Source organism: Panthera tigris, chromosome B1 (assembly GCF_018350195.1).
Source record: "Panthera tigris isolate Pti1 chromosome B1, P.tigris_Pti1_mat1.1, whole genome shotgun sequence".
NCBI classification, from domain to species: Eukaryota; Metazoa; Chordata; class Mammalia; order Carnivora; family Felidae; genus Panthera; species Panthera tigris.
Genome location: NC_056663.1, coordinates 77671883 through 77688328, shown reverse-complemented (window position 1 = coordinate 77688328; position 16446 = coordinate 77671883). Strand labels below are relative to the sequence as shown.

General features: G+C 36.1%; 1 protein-coding gene across 20 annotated transcripts in view; it reads right to left on the bottom strand.

Moving 5' to 3' along the window:
* The window catches only part of IQCM (IQ motif containing M), a 644218-nt gene that overhangs the window by 178903 nt on the left and 448869 nt on the right, over window positions 1-16446 (bottom strand). The window contains exon 14 of one of the 20 annotated variants that reach the window (XM_042983801.1): window positions 10422-10822. The exons of the other annotated variants lie outside the window; for them this stretch is intronic. Coding sequence (XP_042839735.1) covers window positions 10713-10822 — 110 coding nt within the window. The 3' untranslated portion in view covers window positions 10422-10712. Of the gene's footprint in view, window positions 1-10421; window positions 10823-16446 lie in introns of those variants that run through there. 20 annotated transcript variants of the gene reach the window in all.

The window sequence follows — 16446 nt, the reverse complement described above, 5'->3', positions numbered from 1 at the left end:
CTTGAGTTGGTGGAGTCAATAAGAAACATGGCAAATTACAGGTGAAGTATATGTGAAATATGTATGGGAAATGGAGACTGAGTAGTCCACAATAAAGAGTCGGGAGTGGCTTCAAACTTACGCTTATTTTGGTAACATTTGTTTTCTTTCCCATTTATTCAATCATTTATGTATTATTATGGACTCATGCAGTTGTTGTTGTTGTTTTTTTTAACCTCAGGGTTAAAATTCAATATTAGAGTTTGTTCTAGAATTACAAACTTTTATTATAAAACATTACACTTTGCTTCTTTGTAACTTTTCAGAAAGTGAGAAACTTAAGTCACATTATCTGCAATATATCTACTTCTTTGTTCATGCTTAGCATACCTGTAAAATAGTTTCAGAATTATTAACATGTATCTCCTATGGCAACATTTAAATTTTGCAACAAACACTTTTTAATAGCCATCAACTCAAGAAAAGGATGTCAACATTCAGTTAAAAATTAAGAACTGAATTTATTTCTCAGGATGCCTAGGTAGCTCAGTCAGTTAAGCGTCTGACTTCATTCAGTTCAGGTCATGATCTCATGATTCATGGGCTCCAACCCCATGTCAGGCTCTGTGCTGACAGCATTGAGCCTGGAGCTTGCTTCAGATTATGTGTCTCCCTCTCTCTCTGCCACTCCCTCATTTGTGCTCTCTCTCTCAAAAAGAAAATAAACATTAAAAAAAAATTTTAAAGAACTGAATTTATTTCTCAAAAAATTTCCATAGTTATTTTCAGAAGACTATGCCCAAAGATGACCTAAAACGTACAGACTCAGAAGATGCCTTTAAGTATAACTCTGTAAAGTATGACATTCATTTAGATTAATTACTGAATGGATTTTTGCTTATTTTCAAATCCAAGTTTTCTTTTACATGATCTCCAACTTAAGTGATATCTGATAATGTGTTAATTAACATAACGTGATAATTCTATTATCAGAAAAAGATAATACACAAAGCATATTATATTAATGCCATCAGATTCTATACAGGGAAATATCAGTGAAGATAATTGTAATAATACTATGATTTTTTTATATATTTCATGAAATTCACATAAATCTTTTTGGAATTTCATCCTCTCAAAGGTGAGACAATCTGACATTAAAAAAATTTTTTTAATGTTTATTTATTTTTGAGATAGAGACAGAGCACGAGTGGGGGAGGTGCAGAGAGAGAGGGGGACATAGAATCTGAGGCAGGCTCCAGGATCCAAGCTGTCAGCACAGAGTCTGAGGTGGGGCTCAAACCCACGATTGGCAAGATCATGACCTGAGCCAAAGTTGAACACTTAACCAACTGAGCCACCCAGGCACCCCAGACATCTGATATTTTTTAAGTGCTTTTGTAAATTAAGTTAAAATGCTCAACATTGAAAATAGTTTCTGTGTTTGTAGTATAATATCAATATAAATTTTGTGAAGAATGAGATTACAGTAAAAATGATGCCCTTACAAAATTAAGAAATATTTGGGGGATGCTCAAATGGGATGGTATGGGAAATATTTGGGTGACTCAGTCAGTTAAGAGGCTGATTCTTGATTTCAGCTTAGGTCATGATCTCACGACTCATGAGTTTGAGACCTGCATCAGGCTCTTTGCTAAAAGCATGGAGTCTGCTTGGGATTCTCTCTCTCTCCCTTTCTCTCCTCCCCTCCCTTACTCATGTGTGCATGCACTCTCTCTATCTATCTCAAAATAAATAAATACACTTAAAAAAGTAAATATTTGGGGCAGAAATATTCTTGGAATTAGTTGTAGTACACACATAATTCAAATTGCATATGAACAAGCTACAGTATTATGAAATAGAAGCTATAGTTGTTGAATTTCTCACACATGCACACACATGCATGCATAGACTGGTAACCTGAATTAGAATAACTGTACTACAGAGTTTGTGGGATAAAGAGACGACCAAGGGGCACCTGGGTGGCTCAGTCGGTTAAGCGTCTGACTTAGGCTCAGTTCATGATCTCGCAAGTCTGTGAGCTCTAGCCCCTCATGGGGCTCTGTGCTGACAGCTCAGAGCCTGGAGCCTGCTTCAGATTCTGTGTCTCCCTCTCTCTCTGCTCCTCCCCTACTCATGCTCTGTCTGTCTCTCAAACATAAATAAACCTTTAAAAAAATTTTAAAAAATTTAAAAAAAGAGACTGAAACTGAAAAGATACTTCAGAATGGCGGCATGTACTTTCACTGTTGCCCATCGTCATCCTGATTTCGGAAATGTTTTGCTTTTAAAGAACTACTTTGTAAGTCAACTCCTTGTGAATCCTCTGGATTTTCTTTATTTTCTTCAGAATCAATATGAAATCTTTACTAAAATTATTCAACAAAGGGAATTGTCAAAAATGCCATCTTTGAAAGACTTTGCTTAATTGCAATATATTGGAAAACAAAACTGGTAAACAGGAAGACACTGACATTTATTCATAGAAAAGCAAGACTAACTGAAATGATATCTAACATTTAATTCTGGAATTCTATAGTTTGCTTTGGAGTATCTTGACTGGTAGCAACACTATGTTATTGGAATTCTAACTATTAGTTGAATAAGTTATGTTCTGGGATGAAATGAATCTGACAAAATACCTATGATTTTACACCACCTGAAGTTGATAAAACAACCAAAAACTCATATTAACATATTTGATACACTTTTTTTCATGTGCAAACATTAAAGAATGGATGCTAACTGGAGGCTGACCATGAATATCTGTGAAAATATTGGAGTTGAAATATTTATATATTTATACAAAAAATTTTACCCTTGAGAATATTCTTCATTTGGCAGAATTTGCTCTGAGCTTACCAGATACCTTGGCATTTTTAGTGTTGTTTTAATTAAAAATAATACAATCTACAGAGAAGATTCAGTGGTAGGTGTCCATTTTTATTTTGTTAACCACAAATGCAACCTAGAAGTCTATTTCAGGCAATTTTATGAAAAAATAATAAAAGAATGAGACCATATTTGGGAAAAATACCAATGGCATTGTATTAAAGAGTCACTGCTAATTCATTAAAGTATGTGATTAAAAACGTGAATTACTACTGAAGGAGGATCCAGTCTGTTGCCTTGACTGACACCATTTTGCCTTCAACTTGTTCCTCTTAATTACTTTGTTTTTCCCTCCAGCTTATCTGTTAATTCAGGCAAGGGGCCCTGAGTACAAAATATGCAGCGATAGTAACTGAAACTACCCTCTCAAGCAATAATGGCTGCCCTGACTACATCAAGATCCTGATTGACCCCAAAGACAATGATCAGCCTAATCTTTGCTGCTCAGCTGCATGTACCCACCCATCTTTGTTCCACACTTTCATTATATAAACTTAGAAGTATTCACATCTTGAAGATAGATCCTGGGACCCTAGTCTGCTGTCTTCCCAGTATTGGCCTCACTGAAATAAATTCCTTTCTTGTTTCACCACTGCTCCTCTCTCTGCCTTCGGATTCTGTCCATGGTGAGTGGTTGTACCTGGTCGATTCTTGCACCCTTGGGCTCTGGCAACAATACCAAGACCAATTATGCTGCATCTCTTCTTTTTAATGTTCAAATAATCAATTAAAAGGTATTTTGGTATGTTACATGAAGGTATATAGATGTATGCTATTTTTATTTTGGGGAGAGAGTTTTATTTTTGAAAACAATTTTAATAGAATTATTTTATACATCCAATATAACAAAATTAGTGGGAAAATACATAATTTTAGCTATTTTTGGTACCCATTTTACTCTCACAATTGTCTCATTTTTTCATCTGCCTTTTTGTGACCTGCTACTGTCTATACATTTGCCAGCGTTTGGTGTAGGATCAAAGTCTGAAGCCTTTCATATCTCAGTAAAACCCTTGCTAGCCTGTTCAGTTTTATTGGGCAGTCCTTGGTTTAAATCCTCTTAATTCAATGGACATTTCTCAAAAACTAGTGCTAGGTTTAGGGATGTGGTATAATCTTTGCTCTCAGGAGTCTTTTTTTTCTTTTTCTGGTGAGTTAAAAGTTCTGCACATGAAACAACTCATTGAGACCAGTATACATCAGTGCAAAATAACATCATCAAGAACAAAAATAAATGGGGCAGAGAAATTCATACTGGCAGAAGGGAATAAAAGCACTAAGGATGACTGGGTTTTCTGGGAAAGGTTTGAAAGAGTAGATCTAGGACTGGTTGTCTAGATAACTAGGTAAATTTCAAACAGACAAGGAGAAAAGGGGAGAGGTGCCTTGAACTGAGGGAGGGAGGAGGCTTGCTTGCTCTGGGGTCAGCAGACTAGGCAATAAGGTGAAGGTGTATTGCAAGAAACACAGAAGGCAAGGGTACAGATATGAACTTTAGCCGAAGGTCTAGAAGGTAAAGAACAAGGAGTGTCTAAGATTTAGTAGGAAGGCCATGCATTGCTAGATGGATTGGAGAATAGGACACTGACGTTGTAGAAAATTCAGAGACATGTTAAGAAATCTAGATTAGGAGTGATTAAGTCCTGGACTAGCAGAATGAATGTGAACGTGAAAAAGAAAGGGACAAATCCAGGAAGTGTTTTGAAGAAAAGGGAACTGGCAAGTCATCTTATGTAAGAAACATGAGTTTTTTTAAAAAATGTAATTCTTTGTGATTTAACTCAGAGACTGTGTGGGCTAGCCTGGGAGTCAAGATTAAACACGAACTTTTCCTACATAAAACCTGAAATAATATACTGTATTGATATAATCATCTAGTCACAAGATGTATACTAGAAGGGAGGCTCAATATCAGTCATAACAAATACACAAAATAAAAATTCTAACAGGATTTTTTAAAGTAAAGTTCTTTTTTTTTTTTTTAATATGAAATGTATTGTCAAATTGGTTTCCATACAACACCCAGTGCTCATCCCAACAGGTGCCCTTCTCAGTTCGTCACCCACCCTCCCCTCCCTCCCATCCTCCCCATCAACCCTCAGTTTATTCTCAGTTTTTAAGAGTCTCTTATGCTTTGGCTCTCTCCCTCTCTAACAGGAATTTTTTGGGTTTCAATAAAGTTTGTAGTAAATCGTGACATAAATGTTACCAGGATGCCCCTCAGTTGGTTTGCACAATGTCTGAGGCTCCCAGCATTAGTCACTCACAGTTGACAGGCCTTGTTAAAATGCAAACAAGGTAATACATGAAGCCATTAGGATCCATTAACACCTTGAACCAATTTAATTGATCAAATTAGCTAACCTGTTCTAAAGCATGAGGAAAAGAAGGATGCAAGCAAGGACAGCAGGGAGATTTTTTATGTGGGGGAAGAGAGAATACTAGAGAAGTCATTCGGCATCAGGCACCTACAGCATGTGCTGTTTGTGATGTTGCCTAGTTTGGCCCTGCATTGTGGATCCTTCTTTCTAGAAAAATCCACACATTTTTGTCTTCTGTGGAGGTAATAAGGAATAGGATAAAGGAAGATTGGGCTGGGAATCAGAAGATCCGATGCCAATCCCAGCTCAGACAATAAATTGCTGTATGATCTTACTTAACCCTTGACTTCAGCTTTTATTTTTATAAAATGAGGGCTTTCGACTATTTAAGTAATGCCTGCTCCAGCTACTCAATTCTATAAAATAGTTACATTTTTATTTTCACAGGGTTTTTTGTTGGTGCTTTTCTTTTAGGATAAGGGAGTTTTATAAATAAGAAAAACTCAGTTTTATCAAGAATATCACCTATTTAAGATTCTGAAGGATCAATGATGTTTCAAAGACATATTTTGAGGCTCTTTTACAGATTAGCCTGATATCTTGGTTTATGATGAAAATCTATAGGACCTGTATTTGCATAAGGCAGTATCAGTTTTCCTCAAAGCCATATTTCACTTATTACAGCATCCCAAAATGTATGTTCCATTAGTCATCTAACTATATGAGAGATTTTACTTCCAGACTAACCACTGCATCATTGAAACAGTACAAAATTTACAAATAGTTTAGTCTTTAATATACATGTCAAAATGCAGAAAGATTAAAGTGATAAATCTCATCCTATTCTATCCCTTTCATTTTTGTGGATTATATACAACTGTCAAGCTTCTGGAGTTTCATCAAATTATCATCCTGCTATCAAAAATAAAGTTACTTTTCTGATATCCTTGGCTTTTCTACTATAGAGGATTACTTATAGGAATATTATTTAAGGTATCAAATATGCTTTCAACTAAGATGAAGCTGCCATGACATGCAGGAGGAAAAATGGAGCTGGGATTTTTTGGGACAATGAGACATGCTAGGAGGTCAGATATCTGGCCTTTATGCTTATGGAGTACATCCCAAATCTTCATTTTGAAAAATGCATCTTACTTCTAAATACCTTTATATTGGTGGAGACTTTACTGATGAGCATTATTTAGTAAAGAGGGAGAAAAGGAAAGAAGAAGGGAAGAGAGGAAGAAAGGAAAGAAGAAAGGGAGGCAGGAGGAAAGAAGGAAAATAAATGGTTTAGGGTTCTCAGTTGAACAAGTAGTTTCTGGCAGCCTATTTTCTCCAGGCTGAAAATCAGTGGTCTTTTATATAAAAAGAATGGCTCCTATCTGGGCACCTGGATGGCTCAGTCAGTTAAGAATCCAACTCTTGATATTGGCTCAGGTCATGATCTCATGGTTAGTCAGGTCAAGCCCCACACTGGGCTCCATGCTGACATTGTTGATCCTGCTTGGGATTTTCTCTCTCCCTCTCTCTCTGCCCCTCCCACACACACTCTCTCTCTCACACAAAACAAATAAGTAAACTTTAAAAAAATGGTTCCTATCAACATATTACTGAAAAGTATTTACTTAACAATTTTTATTTGAATAACAAAACCAAAACAAAATAAAACCCAAAGTTCTTCAATTTCAGGAAAGAAAAACACATACCTAAGAAATGAAAAAAAAAAAAAAAGTTTCCCTTTAAACTGATGCTAGATGTTTGCAGGATTCTTGATGAATTATACAAGGGATTAACATCACAATATTGGAAAACTAATGACTGGATTATTTGGATACTTTTATAATAAAATGTTAAACCACAATGATGACCATCCAAGTAAAGCCATTTGAAATTTTTCTTGTTCCCTAAAATAATGACGAATGCAATCTAATCCCTGTGGCAGAAAAGGACATATTCTCTTCTTGAATGTAAAACTAGTCCACATTTCCTAGCCCCCTTGAATTTCACTGGAGCCAGGTGACAAGTTGTCTCCAAAAGAATGTGAACAGAAGTGATGATGTGTTCCAAGTTCAGAGTGAAGCAGTTAAGATATGGGTGTGTTTTCTCCACATTCTCTTTTTTGTCTACTGCATGAATGTGAAGACTGTGGTAGTGGCCCTAAGGAGTGGCAAAACTATTAAGAGGGAAAAAGACCGAATCTCTGGAAAACTGCACGTGCCTGCTGACTTGGGCTGGCTTGTGAAGTAAGCAAAAAAGATATTATTACTTTAAGCCAATGGGATTTTTAGGATTGTTTTTCAAAGCTGTTAACCTGCCCTGACTGATACACTTCTCTGAACATACTTTGGGAGAAAGCAGTTAATATAAAAATTTGGTCTACCTACTGTTGAAATAAATTTCTAGACCCAAGATAGAGCCACTCCTGCCTGAGGTGCCATCTAAGCAAACTGAAACTTAGATAACTTTCATGTTCCTGTCAATGCTCCACTTGACCAAAGAAATACAGTGTATGACTTCAGCTGATCCCTAAATGCCAAACCAACTCTGGACTCTCCTTATTCCTTATTCCTTCTCACCCCAAACAAGGTCGACCATGTGGCACCAGCCAGATAGCTCCTATTTTTCTCTTCCTTGTTCTTTATTCTTTATCCTGTAAAAGTTTCTTGCCTTCCACCCCATTTTGCAGTTCTCTGAATGGAGAATATTCACCTTCTGTCTTAATAATTGTCTACATGGTCTTCTTTAATAATTTTTCACTGTCAAAGTTTCCACAATTCAAATTTATGTGAAAGCATACCACAAATACTAAAGCATTTTGCAAATTTAATATAGGATTGTTATTAACAGCATTAATAAAAATTTTAATAGAGAATTCGGTATTTCAGTTGTATATTTTGGAGTGGAAGTTGGGAAAAGAAGTGGATAGACATATAAGAATCCCCTTAAATCTGAATTTTATTTATTTTTTAATTTTTTAAGCATATTTACTTTGAGAGAGACAGAGAGAGAGAGAGACCACCCACAAGTGGGAGAGGGGCAGAGAGAGATGGAGAGAGGGAATCCCAAGCAGGCTCCACTCTGCCAGTGCAGAGCCAGACACACAGCTTGATCCCACAAACTGAGATCAGGACCTGAGCCGAAATCAAGAGTCATAAACTTAACCAACTGAGCTACACAGGCGCCCCTGAATTTTCTGAGAGGTACTTCATGCTGAAGGATCACAGCTTCATTAGTACTCTAATAGCTGAACTTATTAAGAAAAATATAGACTCATAAGAAAATGTAAAACATAAGACATAGGCGACTAAAAGATGTAACAAAGCTGAATCTTGACTTTTCATTGTTTCTGGATTTTTTTTTTTCCTAATGCACTTTTATTTAATTTGGCTTAGCTATTTTACAGATTGTATTACTCTAGTCAGAAGCAGTGTTTTAGAACTCAGCTGGGTCACAGGAACTTTCTCACCACTCCATTCTAATTTGCAGTTTTGCTATAATAAAAGGCCCAAATATATTGCTACTGTCTAGACGTTTTATCTGAAACAAGTGTCCTTTGTAGTCTCAGAGGACTTTTCTATTTTATTTCCAGTAAATCAAAGTCTGTGAAGAGCTTTGGTTCTTATTAAGACATACCCTTCACAGTCCAGTGACTGCCAACAGTAGCAAGCCATTGACAGTTCATTTACATATAAGTGATGACTTCCATCAGGTAGTTGGCTCAAAAACACAATGGACATTTAGAGCATATCCAATATTTCTTGTTCTTTGATGAGCACCAAGTGCCAATTTTTATATAGAAACTAACTATTGAGAAGTGAAGGCTTCTTTTCCCTGACCTTACACTGTCTCCTGCAGCTCCACAGTGACATATTGTCACTGAACTTTAATGTAGGATCACATCTCTGAAAGACATTCAGTAGCCCTACCTCAGTTTGCTAAAAATCAAGAATAATAGTCAAATGTGGGAAACAGGAGATAAGAACAATTATCACATTTTGTTAAAGGAAAAATAAACTTCTATATTCTGCCCCCAACTGTCATAATCATACCTTAATTTTTATGTTTTATTTTTACAGGGTAATATTGATGCTTTTTTCTATTAATTGTTTTCTCTTATAAATATATTTGCCATTTGAAATAGTGACACCCATTACACAACACTCATTAGGAAATCCTGTATTTTAGTTTGTAGGTGCCTTTCATTATAATTCTATGGTTTTGCTCCCAATTTTTTCTTGAATAGTGGTAGCAGAAATCCAGCCAAATTTTCATCCTAATAATGCTATAAAAAGGAGCAGGCTGATGATCTGGTACCACACTGGAACTCAACTCATGTGTGATTTTTTTCTTTTCTTTTTTTTCTTTTTTTATTGTGCGCTTTCCAGATTTTTTTAGTCTTGAAATAAAGAAAAATGTTTTTCTTTAAAATGAAACACTTTCAATTACCAACAGGGAGAATTTGGATAATTTAATTTCACAAATAAGCTAATGTGTATATTTTAGCTCATAATCATTTACCCTCACCCCTCCCCACCTCTAGCCCCACCCCCATCAAGTGTTTTACTGAAAACATTTTCTGGTTAGAGGATTAGCATGTTTTTTAGCCCAGCTTGGTTCTGGTTTTGGTGAGGCCCTGACTTAACATGATTTTTGTAACTGGCTTTTCTAAACATTTTATTCTAATAACTTCCACATTGGTTCTACAGTAAACTTTACTGAATCAAGTATCCTGAGAGAGATTTTATTCTTAAACCAGAGTTGATTACAGAAGTCACAGATCACAGGTAAGAACCGAAAAAATGAAACACATGTAGTTCCCACCTCTATTCATATCTAGTCTCTATGTTAGGTACACATTCTGTTCCTTCACTTATTTCTCCAACTGCATTCAGAAGGAGGAAGTAGAGGAGGGAAGAATTGATAGATAACCTGAAGGATGGATGGATGGATGGATGGACAGATAGATAGACAGATAATATTAAATGCAAGATTCTTAAGAAACTGGTGTTGTCCAACTGTGCCTCAAATCCTTTCTGAACTAAGGCAAGCAACTCAGGAACATTATATGTTGACTTCCAGTTTTTCACGAGTGAGGAATGACAATAGGGAAAAATAATACTAGACTACACTAATAAAGTCATATAGCTTAAAATACATTTTGAGAAACAATTTCCAAAAAATTTAAGAGAGTTTTTAGAAACAAAAATTGTAAAGTCTCTTTATGGCATTTATTGGTAATGGAACAACATAAATTAAAGTTCAACGAAAGGAACACTTGACACTAAGAGGTTTCAACTTCATTATGATAAGAGTAGCTTTTAGTGAAGAAGAGCCAGTGAATGGTTCATCCAAAGATATTTTGAAATTATAAACTGACTTGTTGAAATCCTTCTTTTGATATCCAAAGATGCTTGTCATTTTTTCCTGTTGATATATAATTAATCCATGGTCGATGTTAATGTATCTTTGGGTAGAAAGGTTCAACTCTTAAGATAATAACATTGTGTTGAAACATTATTCTACTTCTTTTGATAAATGCCTCATTTTCCTTTCTCTTATAGATCTGGATACTAACTTTCCAACAATCCGGATGTTAGCTCTTTTGAGTATTGGATGTCCGTTCACTATAAGACAAATATATACTACATTAATATATTTTCAAATAATATGACAATGTGCCATGCTTTTGAAATCATAAAATATTATAGGAAATAAATTATAGTTGTTCTAGAACATTAAAAAGTTTGAGTTGGACACATTTCTTTCAGGTATATTGTACTACATTATATATCATGACAAGAGACTCAGCAAGAGTTACTATAAAACCAAACAGCTGAGAGAAGGGATGACAGAAACTGGATCCCAACATACAGTGTACTTCAAATAAGTTAGATGCAGCATATGTTTGATCATAAGAGCAACAGTATTATTATTATTTTTTACAATACAACATACTCAGTTCTGATATGGATATTCAAATCAATGTAAACTATTTATATAGATTGCTTGTACTAGATTCATTTTTGAATAAAATGACTTTCCAAATGAGAAACAAAAGCCATAGATCTAATGTGTCTACCATGATACACACACTAATTTACAGATATGGTAGTATGTTTTTGCCTTTCAGGACCTATTGCTGTTATGAAGCAAAAACAACCAAAAAATAGTTTAAGTTATGAGGAGAACAATCCACGTTACTACAAGGAATTTAATGACTTGATGTGTTGCAAAAGAAGTATCAGGGCACTGTTGCTGTTTTATGTTATCTATATTGCCATTAGACAAATACCAAGGCTTCTAATAACATAAATAAATTATACCACATTCAGAGTATTTATAAAATAATTAGTAATTATCATTCCAGCTGTGATTGTTGGTAGCCACCAACTGGTGTTCTAATCTAGTAGTTATATAAGATAAGCATGTTAATTCTAAAGATAAGATCTCAGGAAAAAAAATGATTTCCTGTTGTGAATGTTTTGTAATTATATACAATACCAACCATACATTTCATCAGACAGAAGACAGTTAAAATATAGGATTTCTCAAATTACTTAAAACAGAAAAAATAGTGAAGATAATGGTTCAAGATCTTGTTTCTACACATTTTTCAGTGAATCCAGACTTAGTGCTCAACCTTAGGTTCCTTATTTTTGAAGTGGGGATAATATCTATCTTGTTCAGTTGTTGAAAGGATCCAAAAAAACCATATATCAAAAGACATATGTTTAATAATGTATTAATATTTACCCTTTATTTATAATAAATATACCATACTAATGCAAGGTGTTAATAATTAGAAATGGGAGAAGGGGGTGTAAGGAGGTATATGGGAGCACTTTCTACTTTCCACCAATATTTCTATAATCCTAAAACTCCTAAAACAATAAAGTCTATTAGTTTAAAAAAAAGATATGTCTGATACTTCATAAATATTCAAGATACAGTTGCTGTATTGTGATTACATACACCATGATGTTATAATGTATAACCTTTATAAAGATATTTCACTAACAATTATGTGAGATAATAGAAAAAATATATTGGTCTCTGCCTTCTGATTCTTGGCACTGAACTACTAAAACCTTTGTAATTTTCTAAGTGATAAAAGCACTAGGAGCATCTTTTGCCCTAATGAAGTGACTCTGAGTGAACTCTTGGGTGGCTGCTGGATGAGAGATGGATCCAGGACACCCAGTTAGTATCCAAGAATTACTTGTTGGTGTAAGGGAAAAATTCACACACGGATGACCAGAATCCTAGTTGGTGATCAGGAGTGGGATTGGGAGTGGAATCCTAAATTTTATAATCCATTATTTTATAAATGTTTCAATTAAATAAAGGATCATTTAATTTTAGGAAGAATAAAAATATAAGTATACATGATATATTTTTAACTTTTCAAAGTAAATATCCTTGACCTTCATTTTCATCATATAGCAGAGAACAATCCTTTTGATTAAAACAAGTCAAATCTTGAATAAAATATTATATGTATTTTAACTGCATTGCTAAGCTGGCAGAGAAGTAGGAAAATGCAGAGGCCAAAAAGAAAGTAAAATCAGTAATCTATAGTGGATATTTGAGTGCCAAAATCAGTTTTGTTTTGTTTTGTTTTGTTTTGTTGGATTGAGGTTTTCTGCAGAACCCTGGATACCTGAACTTTATTCAGCCTTATGAGGGGGGTGGGGACAGGAGATAAAGCATACGGTCCATTCAAAATGGGGAGTTCATCAGGAGACCACAATGAAGGGGTGGGGCCCTAGAGGGATACAGCATCAGAGTAGGCAGAATGATGTTAAAAAGGAGAGAAGGAAGGGAAGGGAAAGAAAAGGAAGGGAAGGGAAGGGAGGGGAGAGGTGGGCAGAGCAGAGCAGGGCATGGAAAGAATAGGAAGGGAAGCAGAGGGGAAGATAGAGAAGGACGGGGGAAGGGTGAGCATCTGGGAAAGGAAGGGAAGGGGAGGGAAGAGGAGAGGAGGGAAGGGGAGGAAAAGGAAGGAGAGTGGAGGGCGGGGTGGTGGGGAAAGGAAAAGGAAAAGAACACTTCAAAGAAAAACATCCAGGGAACTTTCCTATCTCTGTGAGGCTGGTAGATACAACTGAACCCCAAGCCTGGCCCTGGTTTGATGTTCCAGTTCATGTCACCTGTGTGGTACAAAAAAATTTCAGTAAGTGTAGAGTTTGTTGGTCTGCCAACAAACCCCTGTTGTTGGAAAAACCCCTATAGAAGAAAGCAACTTAAGAAAGCAACTTCAACCAAGGCTTTTAAAATACATCACAAAAACATACGTTATCAAATGCCTATATGTTACAAAGTTATTTTAAATGGAAAAACAGATTACAAAGCAGTACCCACAAAATAATCCCAGTTTTTAAAAAAAATTATATGCGTGGGGCAACACCCACAATATTAAAAGAGCAACATGTTAATAGTGAGTGGAAATATAATTTAGCTTTAATTCTGTTTGTTTATCCATATTTTCAACAGAACATACCATTTATGTAAAAATAACAATGTTAGAGGTCTTCAAGTTTCTAGATTGCAATATATAATAGAAAGTCATTTTTATTGTGATGAATAAATAATCATGAGTTAGATATCTTTGTTTATACTTCAATAATTTAAAGAAATGATTCAAATTGGAGAATTATTCAAATTAAATAGATAATATGCTGAAAATATGCATTTCATTAGCTGCATTTTTAGGAAAGGATACTAACATTTTCTCAAAGATTGAAAGTATGCTTTGCCCTCTGTTTTCTTTTTAACCACCTCCAGGCTTTCAGGTTCACAAATCTATTTCATTATTTTTCATGCAATCTCTCTGACCTCTTCAAGCATATGTATTATTCTACACTATTGGCTACCTCCTGTGAATGCTTCAAAATGAACCTTTGAAAGGAACTTGGAAAGAAAATGAATGTGGATTATGTAAAAAGTAAAATATACATTTATGTCACTGAGTATCAGTAGAACCCTGTTTGTGCAGGGTCATGCTAAGTGTTATGAGGTGATGTAGAGGGCACCAGCTTAGACCTTTCTGAGTCTTCATTTCCTAACCCACAAACAAACCAAAAACAATAAACAAACAAACAAAACCCAGTAATTTTATGTTACTCATAGAGATTTAGTTAGAAAAAATAAACGAAAGCAACTACCTAATATGGTATCACAGCCCTGCCCACCAGCAAGATTATCAGAGCCTATAAATAGCACAAATATAGTCCTAGATGACAAACAATTAAGGACATATTTAAGTTGTTACATTTGATGCTAGTATATGGCAGGGTCCAAGTTTGAACCTGCATGTTGTGCACTTTAGAATTTCAAACAGGTGTATGTCCAGAAGACTGGCAGAACAAATCCTCCAAGGACCTTTCTGTAAAGAAAGCAAGAAATCCTCTTGGGGAAAATCTCTTAATACAGGAAGAGTTAGCTGAATATTCCGTCTTGGTCTAGGAAGACAGTGGCAGCTGGCAGGGATGGGTATATTTACGTAATTTGAATTGCCTCTTGCTAAGATGATTTTGCTTTGACTTTCCACTTCCTTATTCCCTATCCATCTCTTCCCTCTCCCTCCCACGGCCCCCCCCACCCCCCATCTGGATACTCTGTGGGAGATACTTTGTGGGAGAAAGGCCCCAGTGAGAAAATGACAAGGGAACTGAAAAAGCTGTTTTCCTACACCATGCCCTTGGGATGCTGAGAGCACAAGGCATCAATACTGAGATTGAGGTAACGGTGGTTCAAAGTCCAAGGGAGAAGTTTTTCCTTCTGCAGGTTGGAATCAGCATGGCATGGCCTGTATAGGTGCTGAGAGCAATGGCAGCAGCAAGACACCTTTGCTAGGCTTCCTGCACTTCAGAGTGACAGCAGAGTGTAGAAGTCTATTTTTAGCCTAGAGTTGGGTATTTATGAGCACATGTGAGACATCCTAGAAATAACCAATTATGAGGACTGCTTTCAAAGAAATAACAGATTGCATAAAAGTAGGTAGAAAATTCTATGTGACTACCTTTGTGACTATACATGTATCTACATATACATATGTGTGCATATATGTGGTTGGATATTGTTTTGAAATATTAAAGGTTGGCTTTCGACTCTTCATCCCTCTTAGCTCCTGGTTCTGCCATTCAGGCAATAGTAATGGTTTCCTTGAGGGTGACTGAAAATAAATCACCTCATTTCTGACACTTACCAGTTTGAAACAAGGAAAAATTATGTAAATAGGTAACAAATATTCCATTATTGAGTTTTTAAATAGTTGGGTTCCTCTTTGTAATCTATAAAAAATATATATAAAACAGGAGCACCTGGGTGGCTCAGTCAGTTAAGCATCCGACTCTTGATTTCTGCTTAGGTCATGATCTCACCATCGTGAGATCAAGCCCTGCATTGGGCTCTGCGCTAGGTGTGGAAACTGCTTGGGATTCTCTCTCCCTCTCTTTGCACTTCCCCTGCCTTTCAAAATAAATAAATAAACCTAAAAAGTGAAAAAGAATTGGACTAGCAAACTGGAGGGGAACAAAAGAAAAGTTATTGATGCTCTCATGAGAAAGGGCCAGGCAGCCTTTCCCCTTGTACCTTGCCCTGAGGGAATGGAAAATGGAAATCTCAATGACAGAAAGCACTTAGAGTTTGTGGAAAGATTTAGGAGTAAAGGAGTTTTATTGAAGGGGCCATGATTCTTCTGAAACACAAAACCAAGTGGCCAATATGGTGCTGTGACAGTAGCTGTGGGGAGGGTCTAGGTAAGGGTTATGCAGCATCCCAGAACAAATTGCAGCCCAATGTGGTATGAGGAGAGCCATTGAGATTGTAGAGATTTCTAAGTGGGAATGGGAATTCTGAGAAGACTGGCTGACTGGAGGAGGCCAGAGGTCAGGACAGGGAGAGAATCAAGTAGATGCACTTCTCTACTGGGGCTAAGGCAGATGCTAAGGCTGAATGCCAATGAATGGTTCCTAAGGTCCCAAGGTTCCCAAGGTCCAGGCACAAGAGTTACATCTCAGGAGGCCATCAGAGAAAAGAGGTCACAGTGAGGATATCTCTCATAAGATGAAAAGAAACAGGAGAGCAGCCCTATTATAGGTGGGGGCCTGGCAAAGACTAAGTAAGAAAGAAGGACAAAAGTTGATGGTATATATAAGCAACAAGACTGGAATAAAAACACACAAGTTAGAGATGTAGCTTACAGATTACTAAGAGGAAAGCAGTCTGGTTACTAACAGGGAAATAT